The following is a 20,946-nucleotide window of genomic DNA, read 5'->3' on the forward strand; positions in this document are numbered from 1 at the left end:
TCCTTCTCTTGAATTCAACTTTCACGCAGTTGCTTGTAATAGGGGGAGGAGAAGTAACACTGACTGTTTCTTTATGTCAATAATTTTAAGTTTATGGAAAAATGATACATTTCTTAAATGAAACAAAATTGATGCTGTCAGTATTATTTACTTTCATTGTAGTGGAAATCAGTTGCTTATGGAAGGCACTTCAGGAATCATTTTCACTGTATCTCTTGCCTGCCTGTCTGTCCTATGTTAACAGATTCACCCAAAGCTTATACTGGTCCACACTGGAGCACGGCAGAGTTACCAGGGCAGAGCTCTCCCTTCTACACCATATTCTGAAGTATATTAGTGCAGTTATCAGGTGACTGATTCAGTCCGGGGTTTTGCTCTTGCTAGCACTTCTCATTTCATGTCATAGTTTTTAGGCATAGGTATGACCTGGAATAGGTAGTTTTTCTGATTTTAAATCTTCTTTTTTTTGTGCTTTACACATAAGACGGAATAGATGTAAAGTAGCTGTCCTTTATCATACCTACTTCTGAGCCACAGATCTTCCATATATTTCTGATTTACTTAAAGCATTTTTTGCAATTATCTTTTATAAAGATGTCTGTGGCTTAATGCTTGGAACTAGATAAACAATATTTGAATGAAGTCTTTTAAAAAAAATGCATGAAGATTAGAAGTTCTGGAATATGACTCACATGTTTTAACATCCCCTCCCCCCCCCAAAAAAAAAAAAATATTTTTCACCTAACAGTTATTAAATTGACAAGAGGCTGAGGTTAGCATGCTTAGTAACTTTTTTTTTTTTTCCTGGGGTTGGGGTAGAGGTGGTTGATTGCACCTACAAATACAGATTTTTTTTTTTTTAACTATGGGTTTAAGGTGTTCTCTTCAAGCATGTATGCTTTGTATATAACCTGTCCACATTTGCCCCCTCCAGAATAGTTTAGTAATTTAAAAACACGGCATTGAGTATTACTGCTCTGCCAGTCTGTTAGCTAATCTGGGCTTAGACAGGGTGGAAAAAGACATCAAGTTTCTTGTCACTCTTTCCAGAAAAGCATGCAATTTTTCTGAACACAATTCAGAGATAAAGATATAGGCTTGTATACAGGAGTTTGTTTATGACTTGTCTTTCCTTTGCTCATGAGTGGCCTTTCTTAAGCARTTATTACTGGAATGTAGGGGAAAGCGTAGATCTTCTCGTTTCTTTTCTGTTTCTTCTGTGTGTGTTTATTTTCCATGAAGTTGTCTTTGATTTTTCTCTGACATTCTAGCATACTTTGGCCCTGCCTAATTTAAGTTTAGCAACGGACACCGTGCCCTGTTTATGACTCTGCAGTGTTCAGAAGTCGACCTCTGAAATACTTAATTGAAAGGCTGATAGAAAGAGAAACTTAAACTTGAGCACGTTTTTATACTAATAACCTATGTAGGTCTTTCCTACTGCTTCCTCCTTTCATTTAATGTATAACATGATTTTTTTGAATTTCTTTTTGTTGTTGTTGTTTTTTTCTTGTACCTGTTCAGTGTTTCCTGAACTGAGTGGTGGTTGGCTTTATGTGCTAAAGTCTGGAGAGAACTAGTTGATACTGTGTTAGCAGCAGCACATTATCAGTAGTGATTCATTTGGACTTGTTTAAGGGAGCGACATCTATAGTATTTTGCAGCTAAAGCAGGGAGGAAGGCTTTTATGCTGCTAAAATATTTGAGCAACATGGTGCTTTCATGCAGTTAGTTTTCTTACAGACTGAGAAAATTAAGGCTTCTATTCATAAGCTCATATAATAGAAATCTATGCCATTGAATTAATTTGCCATTTTATCTTACATCTTAACTTGCTTATTTTTTCCTCGATATGGTATATCTTGTTGTTTATTCACCTTTTTCAATCCAGTGAATTTAATCAATCACACTRAGTTGTGTGTTATTCAGTAAGTATGAGTGTAATTGGAATAAGATGCCGGTTGAGAAGGTTGAGGATACTAAATATGGTGCACTGGGTCTTAGCTGTTTTTACTTACTTTGCTTACCCATTTACTTTGCTTCCCCTCATAGATCTTGGGTTATATATGTGATGTAATATAACTCCATATTCTGTTTTATGAGAGGGGAAAAAGGACCAGACCTGGTGTGACTTGTAGCTATTTCCCCTTACTTTTACTTGTTTAAGTAGCTAAAGTGTTCCTCTTACAAATGCAGTATGAACAAATATTTTATGCTGAGGGAGAAAGTAAAGATGGTGTTCCTCTAACTCTGTTCTGTAAAAGCAGTAAAGATTGAATGAAGTATACTATTGTTTGTTTTAGGATGGAGAGCCAGGCTGGTGGAAAGGAGAACTTAATGGTAAAGAAGGAGTCTTCCCAGATAATTCTGCTGTTCAAATCCAAGAGTCTGATAAAGACTTCCCTGTAAGTTCTTATGTGTACCTTTTTTTTTTTAAATGCAAAAAGTATTAACAGAAATAGAAGGATTAAAAATGGTTACAATATGTTATGCTGCTCATAATATTAATATGATTCTGGCAGTTTAACTGTATCTTCAATTACTTATATCAAAGAAGATTTAAAGGTTAATATTTGGGTAAAACTTCTCCTTTAATATCAAACTGAAATGCACTTTTTTCAGATTAGCTGCTATTAATGGGGGTGATTAGGTCTTACAGAAAAGAATGCAGTTCTGGTCCTACATCAAAAAGGGACTGTGGTATGTCTAACTGATTAATGAGTTAAACCCATACTATTTTGAAAGATGTGTGTTAGGTCTCTTCTATCCTTGATCCTCTAGCATTGCAAAATGCTGAATGACTACTGTGGAACTAACTGGAATTTTTCCATGTTAAAATTTTCCAGTAGGTTGCAGAGTGTATGGAAGTTAGTAGCTTGGGGTCTAGAYGTTTTCTTCTCCCCCCTCCCCATGTTTTTATGTGCTACTCATTGGTCTTATTTTAGTTCCTTGACCACTTTTTTTTTGTTGTTGTTGTAGCACATCCTTTTGCTGAGATTAGTATGGTATTTTGATGCTGACAAGTTTGTGTGGTAAAGATGAGATCATGTTAATTCAACAATGTACATTATCCCAAGATGAGATGGACTCAGTTCTAGATCAAGGCATCTAAATAATGATGCTTGTATGTAGAGAGCGGAACTGAGTTTCTGAACGCTCTCGGTGCCTTTTGATCTAGAAGCTGAGGCATTCAGAGAGTTCGTAGATACAACGTCACAGGTAACTGTAATTTACAGAAGTTACTGTAAGTAAAGTCTAGTTAGTCTGAATCAGCARTCTTTTTTCAAATCGATTCTCAGATTTTCTGGGACCAAGTAAATGCCATACCATGTGGCTGACCGCGTGCCCTGCTCTGGTTTTAATACTGAGAGCTGAGRGGGGAGTGGGTCTTGCTGTGGTCTGGCTCTGCAGAATTGCTGCCTAGCGAAGAGAGTTGTTCTGTGACCATAAGCGATATCTTTGCAGACAGATTTTGCCTTGATCCATGATGCTGCTATGCGCAGTGTATCCCAGTACAGGGATTCACCTCATGCTGGTAATGATAGTCCACTATTTGATATAAGATTAGTGAAAACAAATCRGTATCATCCAGCTGCAGGCTCACATTGAACACTCAATCCAATTGTTTTGATATAGGCAGCAGCATGGCATCAAAACAGCTGAACATGTTTGTTGATTAAAAACTTGAATACTTTGTTTGTTCATAAAAGAAAGAAAATATTGTGGTGTTAAATTCGTTGGCTTTTGTTTCCTCTGGGTCTAGGGAAATAAATTAGCAGGAGTTTTCATGCTTGTTTGATGGCACTTCATTGCTCAGAGTAAAGTCTTTCTGCATTAGGAAAACCTTATTCAATAGTTGTAGTGGCACAAAAGTAAAATCCACATCCATAGCAACTGTTTGCAAAATACCCATTATCAGGAATTTTTAGAGGTGGTGTGTTGGACCAGCCCCATAAAACTTCCAACAGCGTTTACAGAATGAGYTTAGCAGATTTCTTTGATCATTTTGTTGGTGACACTTGTCCTCCTTAGTACAGCCAGATACCTCTTACAGCATGTTTTCATTAACTGGATCCAGGGAATGGCGTGGTTTATAATGTCTCCTGGAGAATAATTCAGTACTCCTTCTACAGAGGAAATTCGAACCATTTTAATCAGTTCAGGGGAAGTGATGACTGCCTGCCTGTTACAGTAGGGCTAATTCTAATTTACAAATTGTGGCATGATAATTTGAAATTTCTTAATGGCTAAAACAGTTTGTGCATCTTTCTCCACTCAAAGATAAGCTGGTAAGGAAGCTCAAAGCAGAACATTTTTCATGCAAATACACTGTTTGCAACTTGTGAACGTTGCTATTTTTTGTCTTAAAACATTGTAATTTGGAACTTCAAATAGAAGTAATTCTAATCTTCAATATAGAACCTTCTCGTCAGCGAAGGTTCAAATTTAATCTAATTACTCCTTTAAACTTAGAGTATACTAACCAATATTAAGAGTTTTATATATTCAAACAATCTTTTGGACTAGGAAAGACAATTCTTAGTTTTTAGTTTTTCATACCTGTTCTGCTTATGCACATAGCTTAAGCACTGATCTGAGATTTGAAGAAACTTGTGTCTTGTTCCTGCATTTGCAACTGTCTAGGAGATATCAGATTAATTTTTTCAATACTTTGTTTCCTATATGTAAATTGATTGCCTCCTTTTGAAAAATACTTTGTATTCAACCAGTAAACAAGCTAGACATTGCAAAATATAAAACAAAAAGCAAGTCTGTCTTCTAYAGAGAATATAATTTTTATTTTTCTTCCAGAAGCCAAAGAAACCTCCGCCTCCAGTTAAAAGTTCAGGTATGTAGGATATGCGTACCAGTAAGTATCTGAGGAAAAGTCATGTGCCGTTTCTGAAGTCTTCTGCATTTTTTTTATCCTAGTAATGCAGCTACACTTAATCACTGTTTGAGGTTACTTTTTATACTTTAGGTATTTTTACTGCTGTTATATATTTTTCCAAATTATGATGAGAACTACTTTGTAATCCTTTAAATACAGGCCTACAGTTTCCTGGCCTTACACGAGTGTTTATAAATGGTATTACACTCCTTGGAAGGGAAAAGTATAAACGCAAATTGGTGTATGCCATTTTTAGGTAGTGACTAATTAAAGCTGTTTAAGAACTGCCTATGTGTTTTTTTCCTATTTATTTATTTATTTTATTTATATTCAGCTCCAAAGCCTGAATTGCCAACTGGAGAGAAGAAATTCCTTGCTTTAAGGTCTGAAGAAAAAGGTGAGACCAGTTTTATTTATAGTGAATTTCAGACTGTGTTCTTTTAAATGAGTTGCAATTTTTAGCTGGATTGCTCTATACAATATATACCTGTTTGGAAGGTGTACAGATTTTTTTAATACTGTCTAATAAAGTTGTCACTTCTCTGTAGTTATGAAAGCATGTTAAGAGCGATTAGACGAAGAAGTACACTGATAAAATGTCTATTTTTTATTGTTGCATTACACCTTGAAAAAACATGATTGCAACACATAATAATATAATTGCCATTTATTTAATTTATGTCTATGATAGTGACTGCAATTTTGAGTAACAATAAGCTAAGAAAAATGAAAATGTTTGCCACCACTACTGAGTGTTTCAGCCAGAATCAGTTTCTAACTGAAATTATTTTTGAAAGAAACGCATGGAACACTTATGACATCTTTTTAAGGAATATTATGGTCAGTAGTGCTTAGAAATTAAGGTTTCTTTTCCTACTAATTCTTACTATATTCCATACTTCCACTTCCACAGAATTTGTAGATGTTTGCAAAGTTATTCTCAAATTTAAAGCAAAGCTTAACAAAGTAATAGGAAAAAAAAAACTATTATGACCAAATGTGTTTCTAAAATGCTTGTTTTTGTATTTGAAAAACTTGGCAATTTAATCTACTAAACTGTTTCCACTGTGTTAAAGTCAGAAGCTTCAATAAATTTGGTGGATGAATCTTAGAAGAAATGTTAATGCTATTGCAGCTTAACAAAATATCTGTATGTGATACAGTTACGTGAGTAGTGAAATGTAGGGGCGGAACATTGCTAAGAAGCATTTGGAAAGTAGGCTTGCTCCGTATCTCTTGGCTGCTTTGAACGCATTTTGTAACCTACAGTTTAAACCTAGCACGTTCTCAGGTGTTTCATGTGAAGATATTTGTTAAAATTATCTATTTTTTTGCCAAATTCTTAGAGTAAATTATTTTTATCTTTGGGAGCAATATCTTCGTGTTTGAATGGAGATCAGTTGTTTGATGCTAGAAATTTTGATCACTTAAGATGTTTAAAATCCCGAGATAAGCTTAATTTTAGGTTGGTTCTTTCTGCTATGATATATTTATTTCCATAACTGAGTTCAATTGTTCATTGAGGAGCATGCAAAAAATAGAGTAACACCATCCAAAATGCTTAGAAATGTGAAAGCTACTGAAAAATTAAGTAAGGTAAAGAACAATATTTTTTCGTAGTTTTCCTGCATTATTTTTTGTGCTATGTCCTGTGTTCTTTTGAAGGGCAGGTTGCATAGTTGTACGTGGTCCTTCCTGGCCTTAAAAATTATTTAGCTAACAGTAGAGTTTTACTAGAAGTAAACTCCAATTTATCAGTGCAGTTTGAAATTTCTATTGAAAAAATAACTGTGTTTAATATTAATGATCAGTATCACTAAATATGAAAATGTATTTTAATTAGTCTTACTCAGATTATTAACTGAGCAGCTCTAATTGCAAACTATCAGACAATGTAATTTTCTTTGCGTATTTAGAAGCTAAATAGCCTGCCTTTTATTGTGGGGTGGGGGGGGAAATGGCTGACAGGATTTTTAACAGCTATGATTTCCTATCTGTTCCTTGTTCATACCGAAGGGCACCTAATATCATTTCTCTGTTYTAGTAATTTTATTTGATGTAAATATTTCAGGTTAGTATTTTAATTTTCCTTACAAAACTGCTTGTTTTTAACCAACACTTATCTGTTTCATTGTATGGTAAAAGGCAAAAGAAAAAGTATGCTACTTTGTAAAGCAGAATTATCTGATTTGTGTATTCATAACCTTGAGCCAATTTTATATTCAAATTTTGAGTAGAAGTAGATCAAGAGAAAACTATCARATTATTATATTTCAGGAATCCCATTTTTTTGCCCTTTCTGTGAACTCAGAAGCCATTCTTCATTGTTCTTAAAATGCAAGAATAGTGTTTTGTGTTCATATTTTGCTGAATAGCATTTAGGTAATTGGTCTTAAGTAATACTAGCTACCCTTGGCCATTTAAAATATGAAATGTATATAAAATCAATAGATGTAGGCGAAGCTTGTCTCATTAACAAGGTGTTTTATATGGAATAGAAAGGTGCTTTTTGTCAGCCAGCACCACCAAGAGGCAAAGTTGGGTATTGTCACACTGATTCCGTTTTCTGTTTTGTTTTTTTTTAACTTAATACTGAGAAAGGCTGAAAGGGGGTGTGAGCAAGTTTAATTTCTACGTTAGTATCTCCAAACATTCAGAAATCACAGAGGAGGAGGATAATCCTGTCCTGGAAAAGGGAAAGTAGAAAGTACACTCAGGACAACCTACAGCCTGTGATTAGGGAACGTGGGTTGAAGACTATTCAACTAGCGCTTGTGATGTGGCCTGAATTTTTGACTACTGTATACCACTTTATTTTTGCCAGCTCCTCTTGAGAATATTCGAGTAGGTTATGCAATTATTGGACAGTAAGTGTTTAACTTTTGTGTTTTATTATCAATACTTAATTTATACCCTTGAATTTGTAGAAGATAACCTTTATCCCAAATAAGATGAATCTAATACATAGAATTTTCTACTCTGATTTCATGTCAAATGGAATTTTTCTTGCGTTCACGTAACATTTGTTTTTCTTTAAGTTCAGGTAAGCACTTTGTGTATTTTGATAAGGTGTCACTTAAGACACTTGCATATCTATCTTTCACTTTTATCTGATTTTCATAAAAAGTGTTTCTGACAGAATTTGCTTTCTAATTTACTAGCACTGTAAGTGCCATAGACAATGTCTTTTAAAAAATGTTCTGGTGGTGTGTTTGTCAGATGAAAAAGGAGCTTTGGACCAGAAGCCTTCTAAGCCAGTTGCTCCTCAAGTACCACCCAAGAAGCCTATTCCTCCGAGCAAGACTAATAACTTACTGAGAGCAGGGCTTCTGCACCCAAAACGACCAGAGAAACCTGCTTTGCCATCATCTGTATCAAAGTAAGTATATCTTTAGTCATGTGTAATAAATACATTTTATTTGATTTACTATTCTTTCTTGGCTGAGATAAAATTGGCCAAGTTTCAGATCTGTTTGCTCTCTGAGGATTTTTGAATCAATATCTTTCAGTTTTTAAGTGACCTAACTGTAAGCTCCAAAGTGGATTTGTTTTGTGTTTCCTACTAATACTGTTTCCTACTAATACTTGTATTTATGTGTTTAAATATTCTCAGGGAGGGGCATTGAAGGCCAATTTTTTTCATTTTACAGCTAGCTGTAGCTTCTGTGCTCTAGCATTGAGTCAGAGTGCAGTGTTTCAGCACTTTATGCAGCATAAACTAGATGAAAAAGAAGAGTTGACAGAATACCTATGCTTACTCAGTGTACTTTTTCTTTCTTGGGGGAAAAAAACGCTTAGAGAAAGAATATAGTTCTCTTACCTGTCTTGAAAACTTTTAGTTGAATATCTGACCAAATAGGGATGGTAATAGCAACTGTTAGTTCTTTACTTTCTTTCCTTCTTTTTTTTTCTTAAACATTCTATTCCTCATGAGTTTGAAAAAAAAATATTTGTAGTATTTCACCAAGGAAAAAAAAATTTTTTTGCATCAATAGAAATTCCCCCCCTCCCAGGATTTTGCTTCCATCCCAGGTTCAAGTATTTGTCGTAGCCTTAGTCATGAATGCAGATACACTGCTTACAAGTAACTGTGTCMCTTTAGGATGTTTGTCTGACTTGAAAGAAATGTCAGAAAATGAGATCATGATGAAGCTAGCCTTGTACGTAAAGGAGAAGAGAGTTGCTACCTCAAAGAGCCTGGATCTTAAATAGTTGGGAACATAGGRAATGGCTGCAAACATTCTTTTGGGGAGGTCTGTTGGTCTGTCGGTCGGTCTGTCTTTCTTTCCCCCTCCAGAAGGAAGAGTAAGCTAAAGGGAGGGAGAAAACAGTGCAGAGGGGAATGGAGTGCAGATAGTATAAAGATTTAGGGCCGAATTCAACAGCCAGACAACAGAAGACAGTGTAGGCAAAGCTACCTCTAATGTGACCCTGTTCAGCCCTGGGACAATTCAGTGCTTGACGGAGGAACGCTCTAGGGTACTTGTCGTATTGCCTCTATTTTTATTTTTCAGCATGTAATCTCGTTATGTCACTTGATACTTTTTAGTTTCCAAAGTAGAAAATTTTCAGTCTTTAACTCCAGCAGTTACTCCATCCTCACCCCCACAGATGCAAGGGGGTACATGTGCAATAAATAAAAAAAATGTAAAGGAAAAGGTTGTCTGTTTATCTGTTTATTCTTTCGTGTTGGGTCACTTCAATGAAGAGCAGGATTAGCAAAGCCTGAGAGCTATTTGTAGAATAAGAGCTTATATGTATTAGACGCTTACTTACATAACCAGAAGAAAATAACATATTCTGAATAGTTTCTTCTTTACAAGAAGATTTTGATGTCAAGGAATGTGAGTATTTGTATCTGAATATTTCAAGAGATTTTACTGAAGGTGCTATTTATCTTCAGCTGTCTTGTTTTCTCTTTCACTGACTTGTAATCATTTAAATTTAATTGTCAAAATATGCCTGGTTGTCAAAACATTAAGAGGTTTCATTGAAATTTCAAGGAAACTTTATGCATCTGAGCACTCAACAAGAGTTGGAACAGAAGAAATGGCTTTATAGGACCAGAATTGCTCTCTAAAAGACTTAATTTTAAGCAAGGCTTTAAAAAAAACCCATAAAATCTGCTCAAATTTTCCCTCTTGCTCTTAGTATAATTCAGTTGTAAACTGTCTCATCTGCTGACTAGATATGTTTTGTGTTGCTTTTATTACGACAGATCTAATGGAGAAGTTGTTTCTCTTCGACCGAAATCTGAAATTGAGCCAGTAGCAAAACCAAAGTTGGACTCTGAACAATTACCACTTAGACCAAAATCAGTAGAGGTAGATTCGCTTGTGGTAAAGAGCTCTAAAGAATCAGGTAAGAAAAGAATTAAAAATTTCTTCTAGGTCTTTCTATTTGAATTGCAGTATTTTACAAGGTTAAAATAAGCTCTTTAAGTAATTTACTCAAAATGCCACGGAGTGTAATTAAGCCAATTCAATAGAAAGTGTATTTTTTTTTTAGAACTACTGTAGGTAGTTCCTGCTAAGAGTTGAAAAACAATGTACAGATGTCAGTAGGCTATTTAGAGATAATTGACCTCTGTGGTATAAACAGATGGGAGGAGAAGAACATTAAATGGTTTGTTCTTCCGATTTGGAAGTATATTTTTTCCTTTCTCTTCTGTTTTTATGAAATTGTTTTTTTACTGACTGATACTGTTCATTCTTCTGCTCTTACATTTCAGATGCTCTTTATGTTTCTAGCTAACTTCCATATTTTTAGTAATGTCGTTAACTGTAGCATTCCGAAATTAGGTTYGTAACTGCTGTAGATTATGACTTTATCATACTTTAAAATTTGGCCAATGTGGTGTATTGGACCTTTAAATTTCATGCTTGTGGAAGGAAGAAGCTGGCTTTTCTTAATGTACCTTGAGCCAACTCTGGCATCTCTAAATCTAAATCTGTACAGTGAAAACCTTATCACTGKTTAAAGCAACCACATTTATGGTCAGCCTCTCGGAGCTACTGTATAGATACATTTTGTCCTTTACTGACAGTGCAGCTGACTTCAATACTCYACGTGCRTTTTACGCAGAGATTGCCTACTACGGGTATTTTTAAATCTCTAAAATATTTTTATTGTGTGRCTACACACTGCAGATAAAGCTTTAGTGCATTGTATCTGCAGTATTTGACTAGTATATCTTAAATACAACCTTTCATCTCAAAAAGGGTTGTTTGAGAACAATACATTTTGAWATTGTAGTAAAACTTTTTTTTTTTTGACTATTTACAAATAGTTGATATCCAGGATGTAGAATGGGTGTTACTGAAGTGTAATCAAGTTGACCTGTGAAACAAAAATAATGTATTAAAAAGCTGAAACAATTTATGAATGGGAAGGGATACTTCTGATTTTTCKATTAAGACGCAACATATTTTAAAACGTGCTTTTACGCTAAAATGTCGTCTTTTGGGAAAGTTTAGCTGAAATATATTTTTAATAAAGAAGCTGTATCTTTCAAAGCAACAAAAAGTTGGAATCTATGTATGGAAGCATCCTGGAAAGATTGTAAATATTATTAATGCTGAATGTTCCTGAAGTATTTATAAATTCTCTTTTTTTATTATTATTCATTGGAACTTATACATGTGCTTTGGTACGCCTTTTTATTTTAAAGCTTTTGAATTGGCAGTTTAGTAATTACCTCTACTATTTAAATGTATAGCTTGAGTGATTGTACAGAAGAAACCTTTTCAGGCCAAAGTAAGCAGAGAGATGAAAGATTGATGCACAACATAGCCTTAAAAATGTAAGCTTTGTCGTATTACTTAGATGTTTAGTTCTAGGGTTGTGCTAGACGTATTGTATATTATAGTAACATATATCACCAGCAAAAAAAACTTCTTGTGAAAACAGATGGATTATGTCTTTTTCTTCAGGTGCAATTATTTTAAATCTTTAATAACCAGAGTGGCAATGTACTGGGTATGGTATTAGATATTTATATTAAAAAGCCAACTTTTTTTTCCCGATTTAACATTCATTCCTGTTCACTGACATATGATTCCTCACGTTCACAGAAAAACTCAAGCTTTTAATAACTAAGTTGAGGGAAAATTTAAAAAAATGACAAAGTACTGTCAGTGATTTGCAACCTTGTAGTCTATCCAGATTTTATTTTTAATAATTTGTCAAGCATAGATYGGAACAGTTTAATTTTCTGTCTGGAATAAAATGTGAATAAGCCTTTATCTTGAAAATATCAGCCTAACTGTAACACTTACTGAGGAGCGAAGGTAGAAACAGTCAAAACACAGAGATGCCTCTCTGAAACTCCAGTCCTGCAGTGGCCTCCCTGCAGACTGATATTTTGGCAAGGAATTACTTGCTGATCAGCAGCAAAAATTGCTAAAATTTRTCTGATGTAACTGTAATTCTCGACAGTGTGAAAGATCTGTAAATATAATCTTAAAGCTTGACAGTGTATCTTTAAGGTTCAGCCACTTTAATTAGCTTTAAGGAGCAACTGTAAATGTTCTGTACCTATTGAAAATGAAACAAAAGTATCTCAGTCATCAGCTAGGGTCAGATGCTCGAAAACATTCAGAATCATTGATCATGTTGAAATACTTCCTGTTGAAGCTTCATTTTAAAAAAATGCAATAAATGTATGTTTGGTTAAAGTACTATAAAAGATGTAGAGCTGTAACACTAGTATGCTGAACATGTAAAGCAATTCTGTTTCTTCTACAAATGTTTCTTTTTCCTGCTTTGTAAAATAATTTTTTTGTTCAGAATCTTTTTCTAGACATTCCTCTCCTTGACTTTTCTTTCCAGATTTTGTTTCCTATCCTGTTTGCCATGTTTCCCTTCTTACGTGTCAGGAAATTACCCTACCCTTCTCCATTTTGGTAAGATAACAATCTATAAGGAAATCCAAATGCTTTATGCCATACACATAGCCTCTTCTTAACATCATAAATGTAATTTTCAGTTGCAGTTTTCAGTAMTAAAATTTTTGAGTTTCAATTTAAAATGCTTTTTTGTTTGTTTGAATGCCTATTTTCCTTAGCTGTTAAACAAGAATTTATTTTAAATAAGGTCTTGTCTTCCATAATATTAACAATGTTTCACTTTTCTCATGAATTTTGAAGCCCCAGCAGCATATGTAGCATTGGAGCCGTAATTTCTTTAGTGAGCCCTTCAGCTTTACTACTTTTTGTTAAGGTTGTTTTTAGAAAAACTGCTAGGAGTGTTCACAAGTTTACTAATAAAAACTCTTACTTAACTATATCTCTTAGCGTTCCTGACGGTTGTAATATATGATTCCAGGTTATGATTGCAGAAGAGACGTTTCTAATAGTCTATCCGTAGTAACTGTCTAGAGTTAGCATATCTTTCTSTTTCGAGAGAGAAAGATTCTCTCTCTCAACCTTAGTCTTTTTTTGGACTCTGATTWTCTGCAGATGGGCGAGATTGCTTTTTTGGCACTGTAACGAGGTTTCCACTTGTTTCTCGCAGGCTATCTGTAAGAGTTAATTGAGGTATCATTTTATTGATTGAAATAGATGTAAATTGTGAAATTGCAATGGTTTTCGTCAGGGACCTGCTGTCCTATTGATTTCAGTGGGGCCAAGATTTCTGCTCGTGTAGGTAAAAAAGCCGTTAAAAACTCCCCAAACACTGTGTTTAATGCCTTCTTCTATACCAAGGCAATAAGAGGGAAAGATAAAAAAGGGAAGTCCAAACAGTCAGAATTCTCTGTCTGCAATATGCTGGAAATATTCTGTGCTAAAGAAGTTACACAAGTGTAGTGGTTTTTTTATGTAAGGGCTTCCAAGAGGGAGAAGAAAAAAAAGAGTGGCTTTAGTATCATTCACCATCTATATTTTTAATCATAGATAATTACAGTCTTGAATCATATCCATATCCTCAAGCCTTCTGAAATTTTTATTTTATTTTATTTTATTTTATTTCCTGTATACAGACATTATTCTTAATATGTCCATGACTGATGATGATCTTGCTCATGGAGACAGGGCTGGTGTTACAATAGGAATAGCAACTCAATTTCTGATTCTTATTTAAATTTATTGCTAAGTAGATTGTCATTCCTGCAGAATGGCAAAAGTAGGGTCATTTAAAATCAAAAATGATCAAGATAGAAAAAGAATACATAAATACTCTTCCTGTTTTCGTGTTAGCTTTTTTAATAATAACTAATATACGTCCTGATTTTACTTTTTGGCATGGATTAATGATCTGAGACTAGAAGATCAAATGAACAAAATGGAAATATCTCCCTTTATCACTGTTGCATAACTTCCAACAAGTTAMGTACTTTATCGGCACAACAGAAATACTTTCAGAGTCATCCTTTCTCCCTCATCCTTTCTTCCATCAGCCCCTTGCCATATATCACTCTTCTGTTTCTTCCTACTTTTTTCTTCCCTACTTTTTTTATTGCAAATATAATTACATGTTTACAAAAGACTATCTTTACATACTCTAATAAAATTGAAAAGTAGCAAAGCTGATAAGTAACTGATTGCTACAAATACTCATGGTTCAATAAAACAATAGATAATGAAGTAGATAGGTTCAGGGATATCTGAAAGGTGCCAATATTTTAAGGATTTAAAGGATAGTAGTACAGATTACAAAGATACTAAAATCAATCAAAAAAATTCAGTGGAAAAGTTAATTTCTACAGGTATAAAATAGCTTTCACAATGCATGGGTAAAACTTATATTCAGCAGATAAGTTTTAAGTGATCAAAACATTGCATTGGTACAAATGGTCTGTCCCGTGTTTTCATAGCTTTTTTTTTTTTTCCTTATCCTACCTTTTGCTATAGGTTCAAGAATAATAAGGAAGTAGGGAAAGAATTACCAAACCTTCTGTTTGATAAATCATAATGCTTACATAAAAATCAGAGGTTACAAAACCAAAGAAAATACCCATGAATATTATGTTTGGTGTCCATATTAAATGCCATATGATGCTTTAATTAAGTGTGTAATTTCAGGAATAAATTAGACAAATTTCAGTGTTGTAAATTTGTATCTAAAATTGTATAGTCTTATGTCAATATTTAAATAAAAAACAACTCCTTGTGTATCTGTTGGGTAGGTAAGTATTAACTTATTTTTATGGAGAAGTTCACATACAAGAGGTTAGGAAACTTAGTTGTAAAGCTGCTGACCTACTTGTGTTATGTTCTTGGTTAGATACAAATGTTTTATTCTACCTATTAATAGATTCCCTCCTTCCCCCCCACCCCCCAGTTACTTCTTGCTATAGGATGTAATGAATTTCTGCTGGAAGAATTTCTTCCTATAAGGAGGAAATAGGTTGCAGAATAAAGCAAGATTTCATCCAAGAGAGATTTTTAAGTAGAGTTTAGAGCATAAAGAAACTATTCAAAAGCAATAGATCAGTAGGTCTTAAAGCATAGGAATGAAGTGCTGAAATGTTTTATTGCAGACTGCATGGAGGCCTGCATTTTCTACAGACAAAGTACTACATCTGAAAAAAACAATACTATGCAGAAATATTTGCAGTTAATAACTTATTAACTTACCTTGCATGAATCTGTGGACATGCGATTTATCGCGTTGCTTGTATTTTTCTATTCGTAAGTAGCTGAAAATGACGTGTCTCAAATTTGGTTTTAATTATCCTGGAAAGTAGTCGTACATAAATTTTTCTCCAAATATTTGTTAGATCATTTTTACACTGCCGTCTTACTACGGTACTTCTCTGAGAGCATGAATTTAAATGCTCATTGAATCAACTCATAGCCTTTTCAGAGGGAAAATATGGTTTTCCAGATAAGCTGAAGTCATCTAGTTGTTTCATACCGTTCATATTGTGTGCATGAAAAAATTTTGATGCAATAAGAGTTCAGATAATTTTTTAATTCTTCTTAGGGGAAAAAAAAACAATAAAAAGTATCCCATCAAAAAATTCTGATCTTGATGGTGGTCCATGTTTGATCTTTTTCTAGATCTGTTAAGCTTTGATGATTTAATAGCTACCTCAGATAATCTCTCACACCCTACTGCAAGCAGACCCAAGATGCCTGGCAGGAGGCTGCCTACACGTTTCAATGGCAGTAATTCTGTGAGTATATTGGCTGTTTTTCCAGCAGTAAACTAAGAACCAACTACCCTAGGAAGAAGGTTGTACTAAGAAACAGTCTTTTGAACCATTTAGCTGAGAGTGAAATGTAAGATGCTAAAGAGGTTCATTTCCTATAGATCTTGCCTGTAGGAATTTTCATCCTTGAATCAAAGGAGTGCACATAAGAGAATGAAGACAGTTAGCCTCACAGAACAGAAAGTGGACTCCTTCAGCTGTAGTACGTTGTGGGGAATCCGGAGCTCTTCCAGAAGCACTGATGATGAAATGCCTCACAAGCATAGCAATATATAGTCTTTACCCCTAAAAGAGTTGTCACAGAATGTTGCTGTTAAGATGGATGCACAGTCTCACATGCCAAGACGTGGCATCATCAGACCGTGAGAACAAGGTGGTGCAAAATCCTTAAAATCAAATTAATATCTTCTTAACATTTTAYAGTTTAATCTTGCCAGTTGCTATCTACTATTATTGCTTATTAATATATGTGTATTATGAAAGTACCTACAGGCTTGTAACAGCATCAAGGACTCATTCTGTTAAGTAATTCAAAAATGCTTACAAATGGTGTCCAAAATTCTTTTGTGTGACTTAAATTCTGTTGAACGAATATTGCAGGAAAATTAAGATTTTGAGTGGAGGGGGAAAAACTCACAGTAGTCGAGGAATTTGAGGTTTTTCTGATCACATCTTAAAAATGTGCAACAGTTCTTGTTTTTTCTCTCATTAAAATATTCTTGTTTTGTATGAATGTTTTATTTACCAGCCAAGTCAAAATGCAAGTCCAGAAAAAAATGTAAAGGTGCAGAAGGAAGAAGAAGAAAGTGCCAAACCAAAGCCATTTGAAATGAAAAAGGTATGATAACAGGGGAGCTAGAAATGTAGTAGGCAGCTAGTTACTCTGTTCCTCTTGCTTGTATTTACAGTAAAGATTGTTGCAACCATCTAAATGCAAATGATTGTATTTAAATGCAAGTGAGCCATTTCAGTTGGTATACAGCTTATGTTGAGAATTTTGGGATTGAGTGACATGAAACTGTTACCATTTCCACCTAAGCTTTGCGTCTGCCTAGCCTTTAGTCTCCCTATATGTAGAAAAGATCAGCAGATCAGAAGAGTGTGCAAAAGATTGCTTGCAGTAAACTAAGGGACTCCAGTAAATCACAACTTTTTAAAATGTAGAGAACTGCAATGCAAGTAGRTTTTTTTTTCTAAATGTTTTAGTATTTACATGAGGTTTCTGTATAGAGCATAACTGTTTTATATACCGCTGTAATCCACTTGAACTAGATATTCCTTTTTTACCATTCTTATGTTTTAATTTGGGTAGAAGTTAAGGGAAATTTTGTGCATATAACTAAATGCATATAACTAAATGCTTATAGCTATAAGGTACATGCAAGATGATCACATACTAGTACACTCTTAAGTGGTCAGTTCATAGAGATTTCACTTTCTTAGCATTTTTACTGATTTATTTTTTCAGCCATCTGCATTCACACCGCCACTTCCATCTTCATCCCAGAGACCGAATTCTGTTATACTCAGCTTTTCTCCTGGAGAAATTAAACTTAAAGGAGAAACAGATGATGGAAAAACTTCTGTGGAAGAGCTCAGGACTCAAATTAATGAACTGATGAGTTTAATAGACACACTGAAAAAAGAACACGGGTAAATATTTTCCTTCTCAATCTGCAAGTGAATATGTATTAGCATTTTCTAAATATGTTTAATTCCAGAATTCTTTTTGAAGATAAAGCTATCCTATATTAATATACTTACATGAATTCAATACTTCTTTCTGTAGAAGTTGATCCAAGCAGGTGTCCTAAATGTGTACTGATATGATGCCAAAGTATTTTTTGAATTTGTACACAATTGTTTTCTTCCTACCTTCTTGTACTCCATTCATTACTGCTTACTGAAAATATTGTTTAAATACTTACTACTTTTACAATAAGGAAGAGTAAATCACTTTTGTGATATTTAGCATAAGTTCATGTGCTACCTTTGCTTATTTAATTACTGTGCATAAATAATTGTAGCATCAACATCACTGCTAGTAAGCAACAGATTACTGTGCTATTTAAAGCGGTGATTATGGGGTCCCCATTGTCTGTGCATGTGTGCATCAAGGTGTGTTTAGAGGAGGACATGAAAGAAAGAAATCTAACTGGTGTTTGAATAAGTGCCACAAAGACCAATCATAGAACTGTGAGGTTGGAAGGGACCTCTGGAGATCATCTAGTCCAACCTCCCTGCTCAAGCAGGGTTACCTAGAGCATGATAGTCAGGGTTGCATCCAGGCGGGCCTTGAAGATCTCCAGACAAGGAGACTCCACAACCTCTCTGGGCAACCTGTGCCAGTGCTCTGTCACTCTCCCAGGGAAGAAATTCCCCCTCACGGTCAGGCGGAACTTCCTGTGCTTCAATTTCTGCCCATTGCCTCTTGTCCTGTCACATGGGGCAACTGAGAAGAGTTTGTCCCCATCCCCTTAACACCCTCCCTTCAAGTACTTGTTCACATTGATAAGATCCCCCCTCAGTCTKCTCTTCCCCAGGCTGAAGAGGCCCAGCTCTCACAGCTGTTCCTCATAGGGCAGATGCTCCAGTCCTCTTAATCATCTTCATAGCCTACACTGGACTCTCTCCAGTAGCTCCATGTCTCTCTTGTCCTGAGGAGCCCAGAAGTGGATGTAGTACTCAAGATGAGGCCTGCTCAGGGCTGAGGAGAGGGGCGGGATCACCTCCCTCGACCTGTTGGCAACACTCTTCCTAATGCAGCCCAGGAGAACATTGGCCTTCTTGGTCACAAGGGCACACTGCTGGTTCACGGTCAACTTGTCATCCACCAGCACTCCCAGGTCCTTTTCTGCATAGCTGCACTCCAGAAGGTCWGCCCCCACCTTGTACTAGTGCCTAGGGTTATTTTTCCCTAGGTGCAGGGCCCTGCACTTGCCCTTGTTGAACCTCAGGAGGTTCCTCTCCGCCCAACTCTCCAGCCTGGCCAGGTCTCTCTGTATGGCAGCACAGCCCTCTGGTGTGTCAGCCACTCCTCCCAGCCTGGTATGATCAGCAAACTTGCTGAGGAGGCACTCTGTCCCCTCATCCAGGCCATTGATGAAGAAGTTAAACAGGATGGGACCCATGACTGAGCTCTGCCTTTCAGCCAGTTCTCAATCCACCTCACTGTCCACTCATCTAGCCCACACTTCCTGAGCTTACCTAGGAGGCTTTTATGGGAGACAGTGTCAAAAGCCTTGCTGAAGTCAAGGGACACAATGTTCACTGCTCTCCCCTCCTCTACCCTGCCAGTCATTCCATCAGAGAAGGCTGTCAGGCTGGTTAAGCAGGATTTCCCCTTGGTGAATCCATGCTGATCACCTTCTTACCCTCCATATGCCTGGAGATGACATCCAGAATGAGCTTTTCCATCCCCATTCCAGGAATGGAGGTGAKGCTGACAGGCCTGTAGTTGCCTGGGTCCTCCTTCTTGCTGTTTTTGATAGTCAGGAAGCTGTTTCTATTTTTAGTTTTACTGCACTGATGTTCACTTTGGTAAATACATACATACAAACATTTATGTATACATATAAACATATAAATGATGCTTTGTGCTAACCAAATCAGGTTTTGGAATGACCTCCAGAGAGGTTATAAAGCATCTTCATCAGCTGGTCACTGAAGGAATCTACCAACCAAGGAGTCCCACAGATTAAAGAATTATTTTTTCAGCTACATGATGATAACTCTTTGCACTTTTTTCTCTGGACACAATTACAGAATAAAGCATGTTCTAGGAACTTTTTGTTCAAAATGTTCCATTTCAGAATACCATATTGTAAAACCTTTACCATAAAGGTAATCAGGCCTATGGCTTGATTTCAGGTCTATTCGAAAAGGATTAAATTTAAATTTGAATATAGTTTTCAGCTCAACAATATCTGTTTCTTGTACACCTTCAATTTGTCAAAATAAAATTAGTGTAATTCAAAAAGTCTGTGATATAAAAGAAAACTACTTTATGGATTTTTTTTAAAGTATTCTTTACAGAGTAGTTAGATGAATTATCTTAAATCTAGATCCAAACTTCAGCATGCAGAAGATTCCATATCTTTTCAGTTTAACCTCCTTTCTTAGAGTAAATAACTGTAAAAATGCTTCTTAATTAGCCCTTTTAATATTGGAATCAAAAGTTAGAGATAGCTGCATGGAGACCAGTAAGAGGTGTTCAGAGTTGTTGGAAGCTTCCAGTTAAAACTATTTGAGAAACAGATCATGTGATTGTATTTAAAGGCTTATTTATAAAGTGTAGCTTCAAACCTTTGCTATATGAATTCCTCTTGTAAAATTTGAACAGGGTTTGTGCTTCCAGAGTGCAATAACATGATAACCTTTGTCTAATTCATGTTGTATTTCTCCTCTCTTAACAATTACTAGGAAAGAACTGGAAAAAATAAAGAAGGATTTGGAAGAAGAGAAGGTTATGCGAAGTAATTTGGAGGTAATACTAGTTTATATATACATACATTATTTATATATGTATATATATAATTTTATATAAACAAATATGTTTTATATATTAAAATACATGTATCAAATTCTAGAACACTGTTCCTTTGTTTAGTTGGAAAATAGTTATTAGCAATATATGTAGGTGTTGGGGTGTGAGTTCAGTCTTGATGGCACTAGATTATGTTCTGTGTTAGAAATATGCCACAACTGGATATGTTCCAAGAGAACAGATTAAATTTGTCCTTCAGTTTTCACAAAAGCAAAATATTAGTTTATATGTAGATGGTCCAAAAATCAGGGAATTTATCAACTTTTAAAAAAATTTTGGATTATCTATTTAAGTATTAAGAGGATGGCTCAAATTAATTCAAAGGGTGCAGTGTTTTTAGGGATGTGTGTGCAA

The 20,946-nt window shown here is 35.2% G+C and overlaps 1 protein-coding gene across 1 annotated transcript in view; it reads left to right on the plus strand.

Moving 5' to 3' along the window:
- CD2AP (CD2 associated protein) overlaps nt 1-20,946 on the plus strand; it is a 61,125-nt gene that overhangs the window by 37,344 nt on the left and 2,835 nt on the right. The window contains exons 9-17 of the mRNA XM_085320327.1: nt 2,304-2,405; nt 4,813-4,849; nt 5,226-5,288; nt 8,111-8,270; nt 10,110-10,252; nt 15,895-16,010; nt 16,795-16,884; nt 17,515-17,699; nt 20,469-20,532. Coding sequence (XP_085176453.1) covers nt 2,304-2,405; nt 4,813-4,849; nt 5,226-5,288; nt 8,111-8,270; nt 10,110-10,252; nt 15,895-16,010; nt 16,795-16,884; nt 17,515-17,699; nt 20,469-20,532 — 960 coding nt within the window. The remainder of the gene's footprint in view (nt 1-2,303; nt 2,406-4,812; nt 4,850-5,225; nt 5,289-8,110; nt 8,271-10,109; nt 10,253-15,894; nt 16,011-16,794; nt 16,885-17,514; nt 17,700-20,468; nt 20,533-20,946) is intronic.

The sequence above is a fragment of the Rhea americana genome, unplaced genomic scaffold (genome assembly GCF_003343005.1).
Source record: "Rhea americana isolate MKP2758 unplaced genomic scaffold, rheAme1 scaffold_63, whole genome shotgun sequence".
Classification (NCBI taxonomy): domain Eukaryota; kingdom Metazoa; phylum Chordata; class Aves; order Rheiformes; family Rheidae; genus Rhea; species Rhea americana.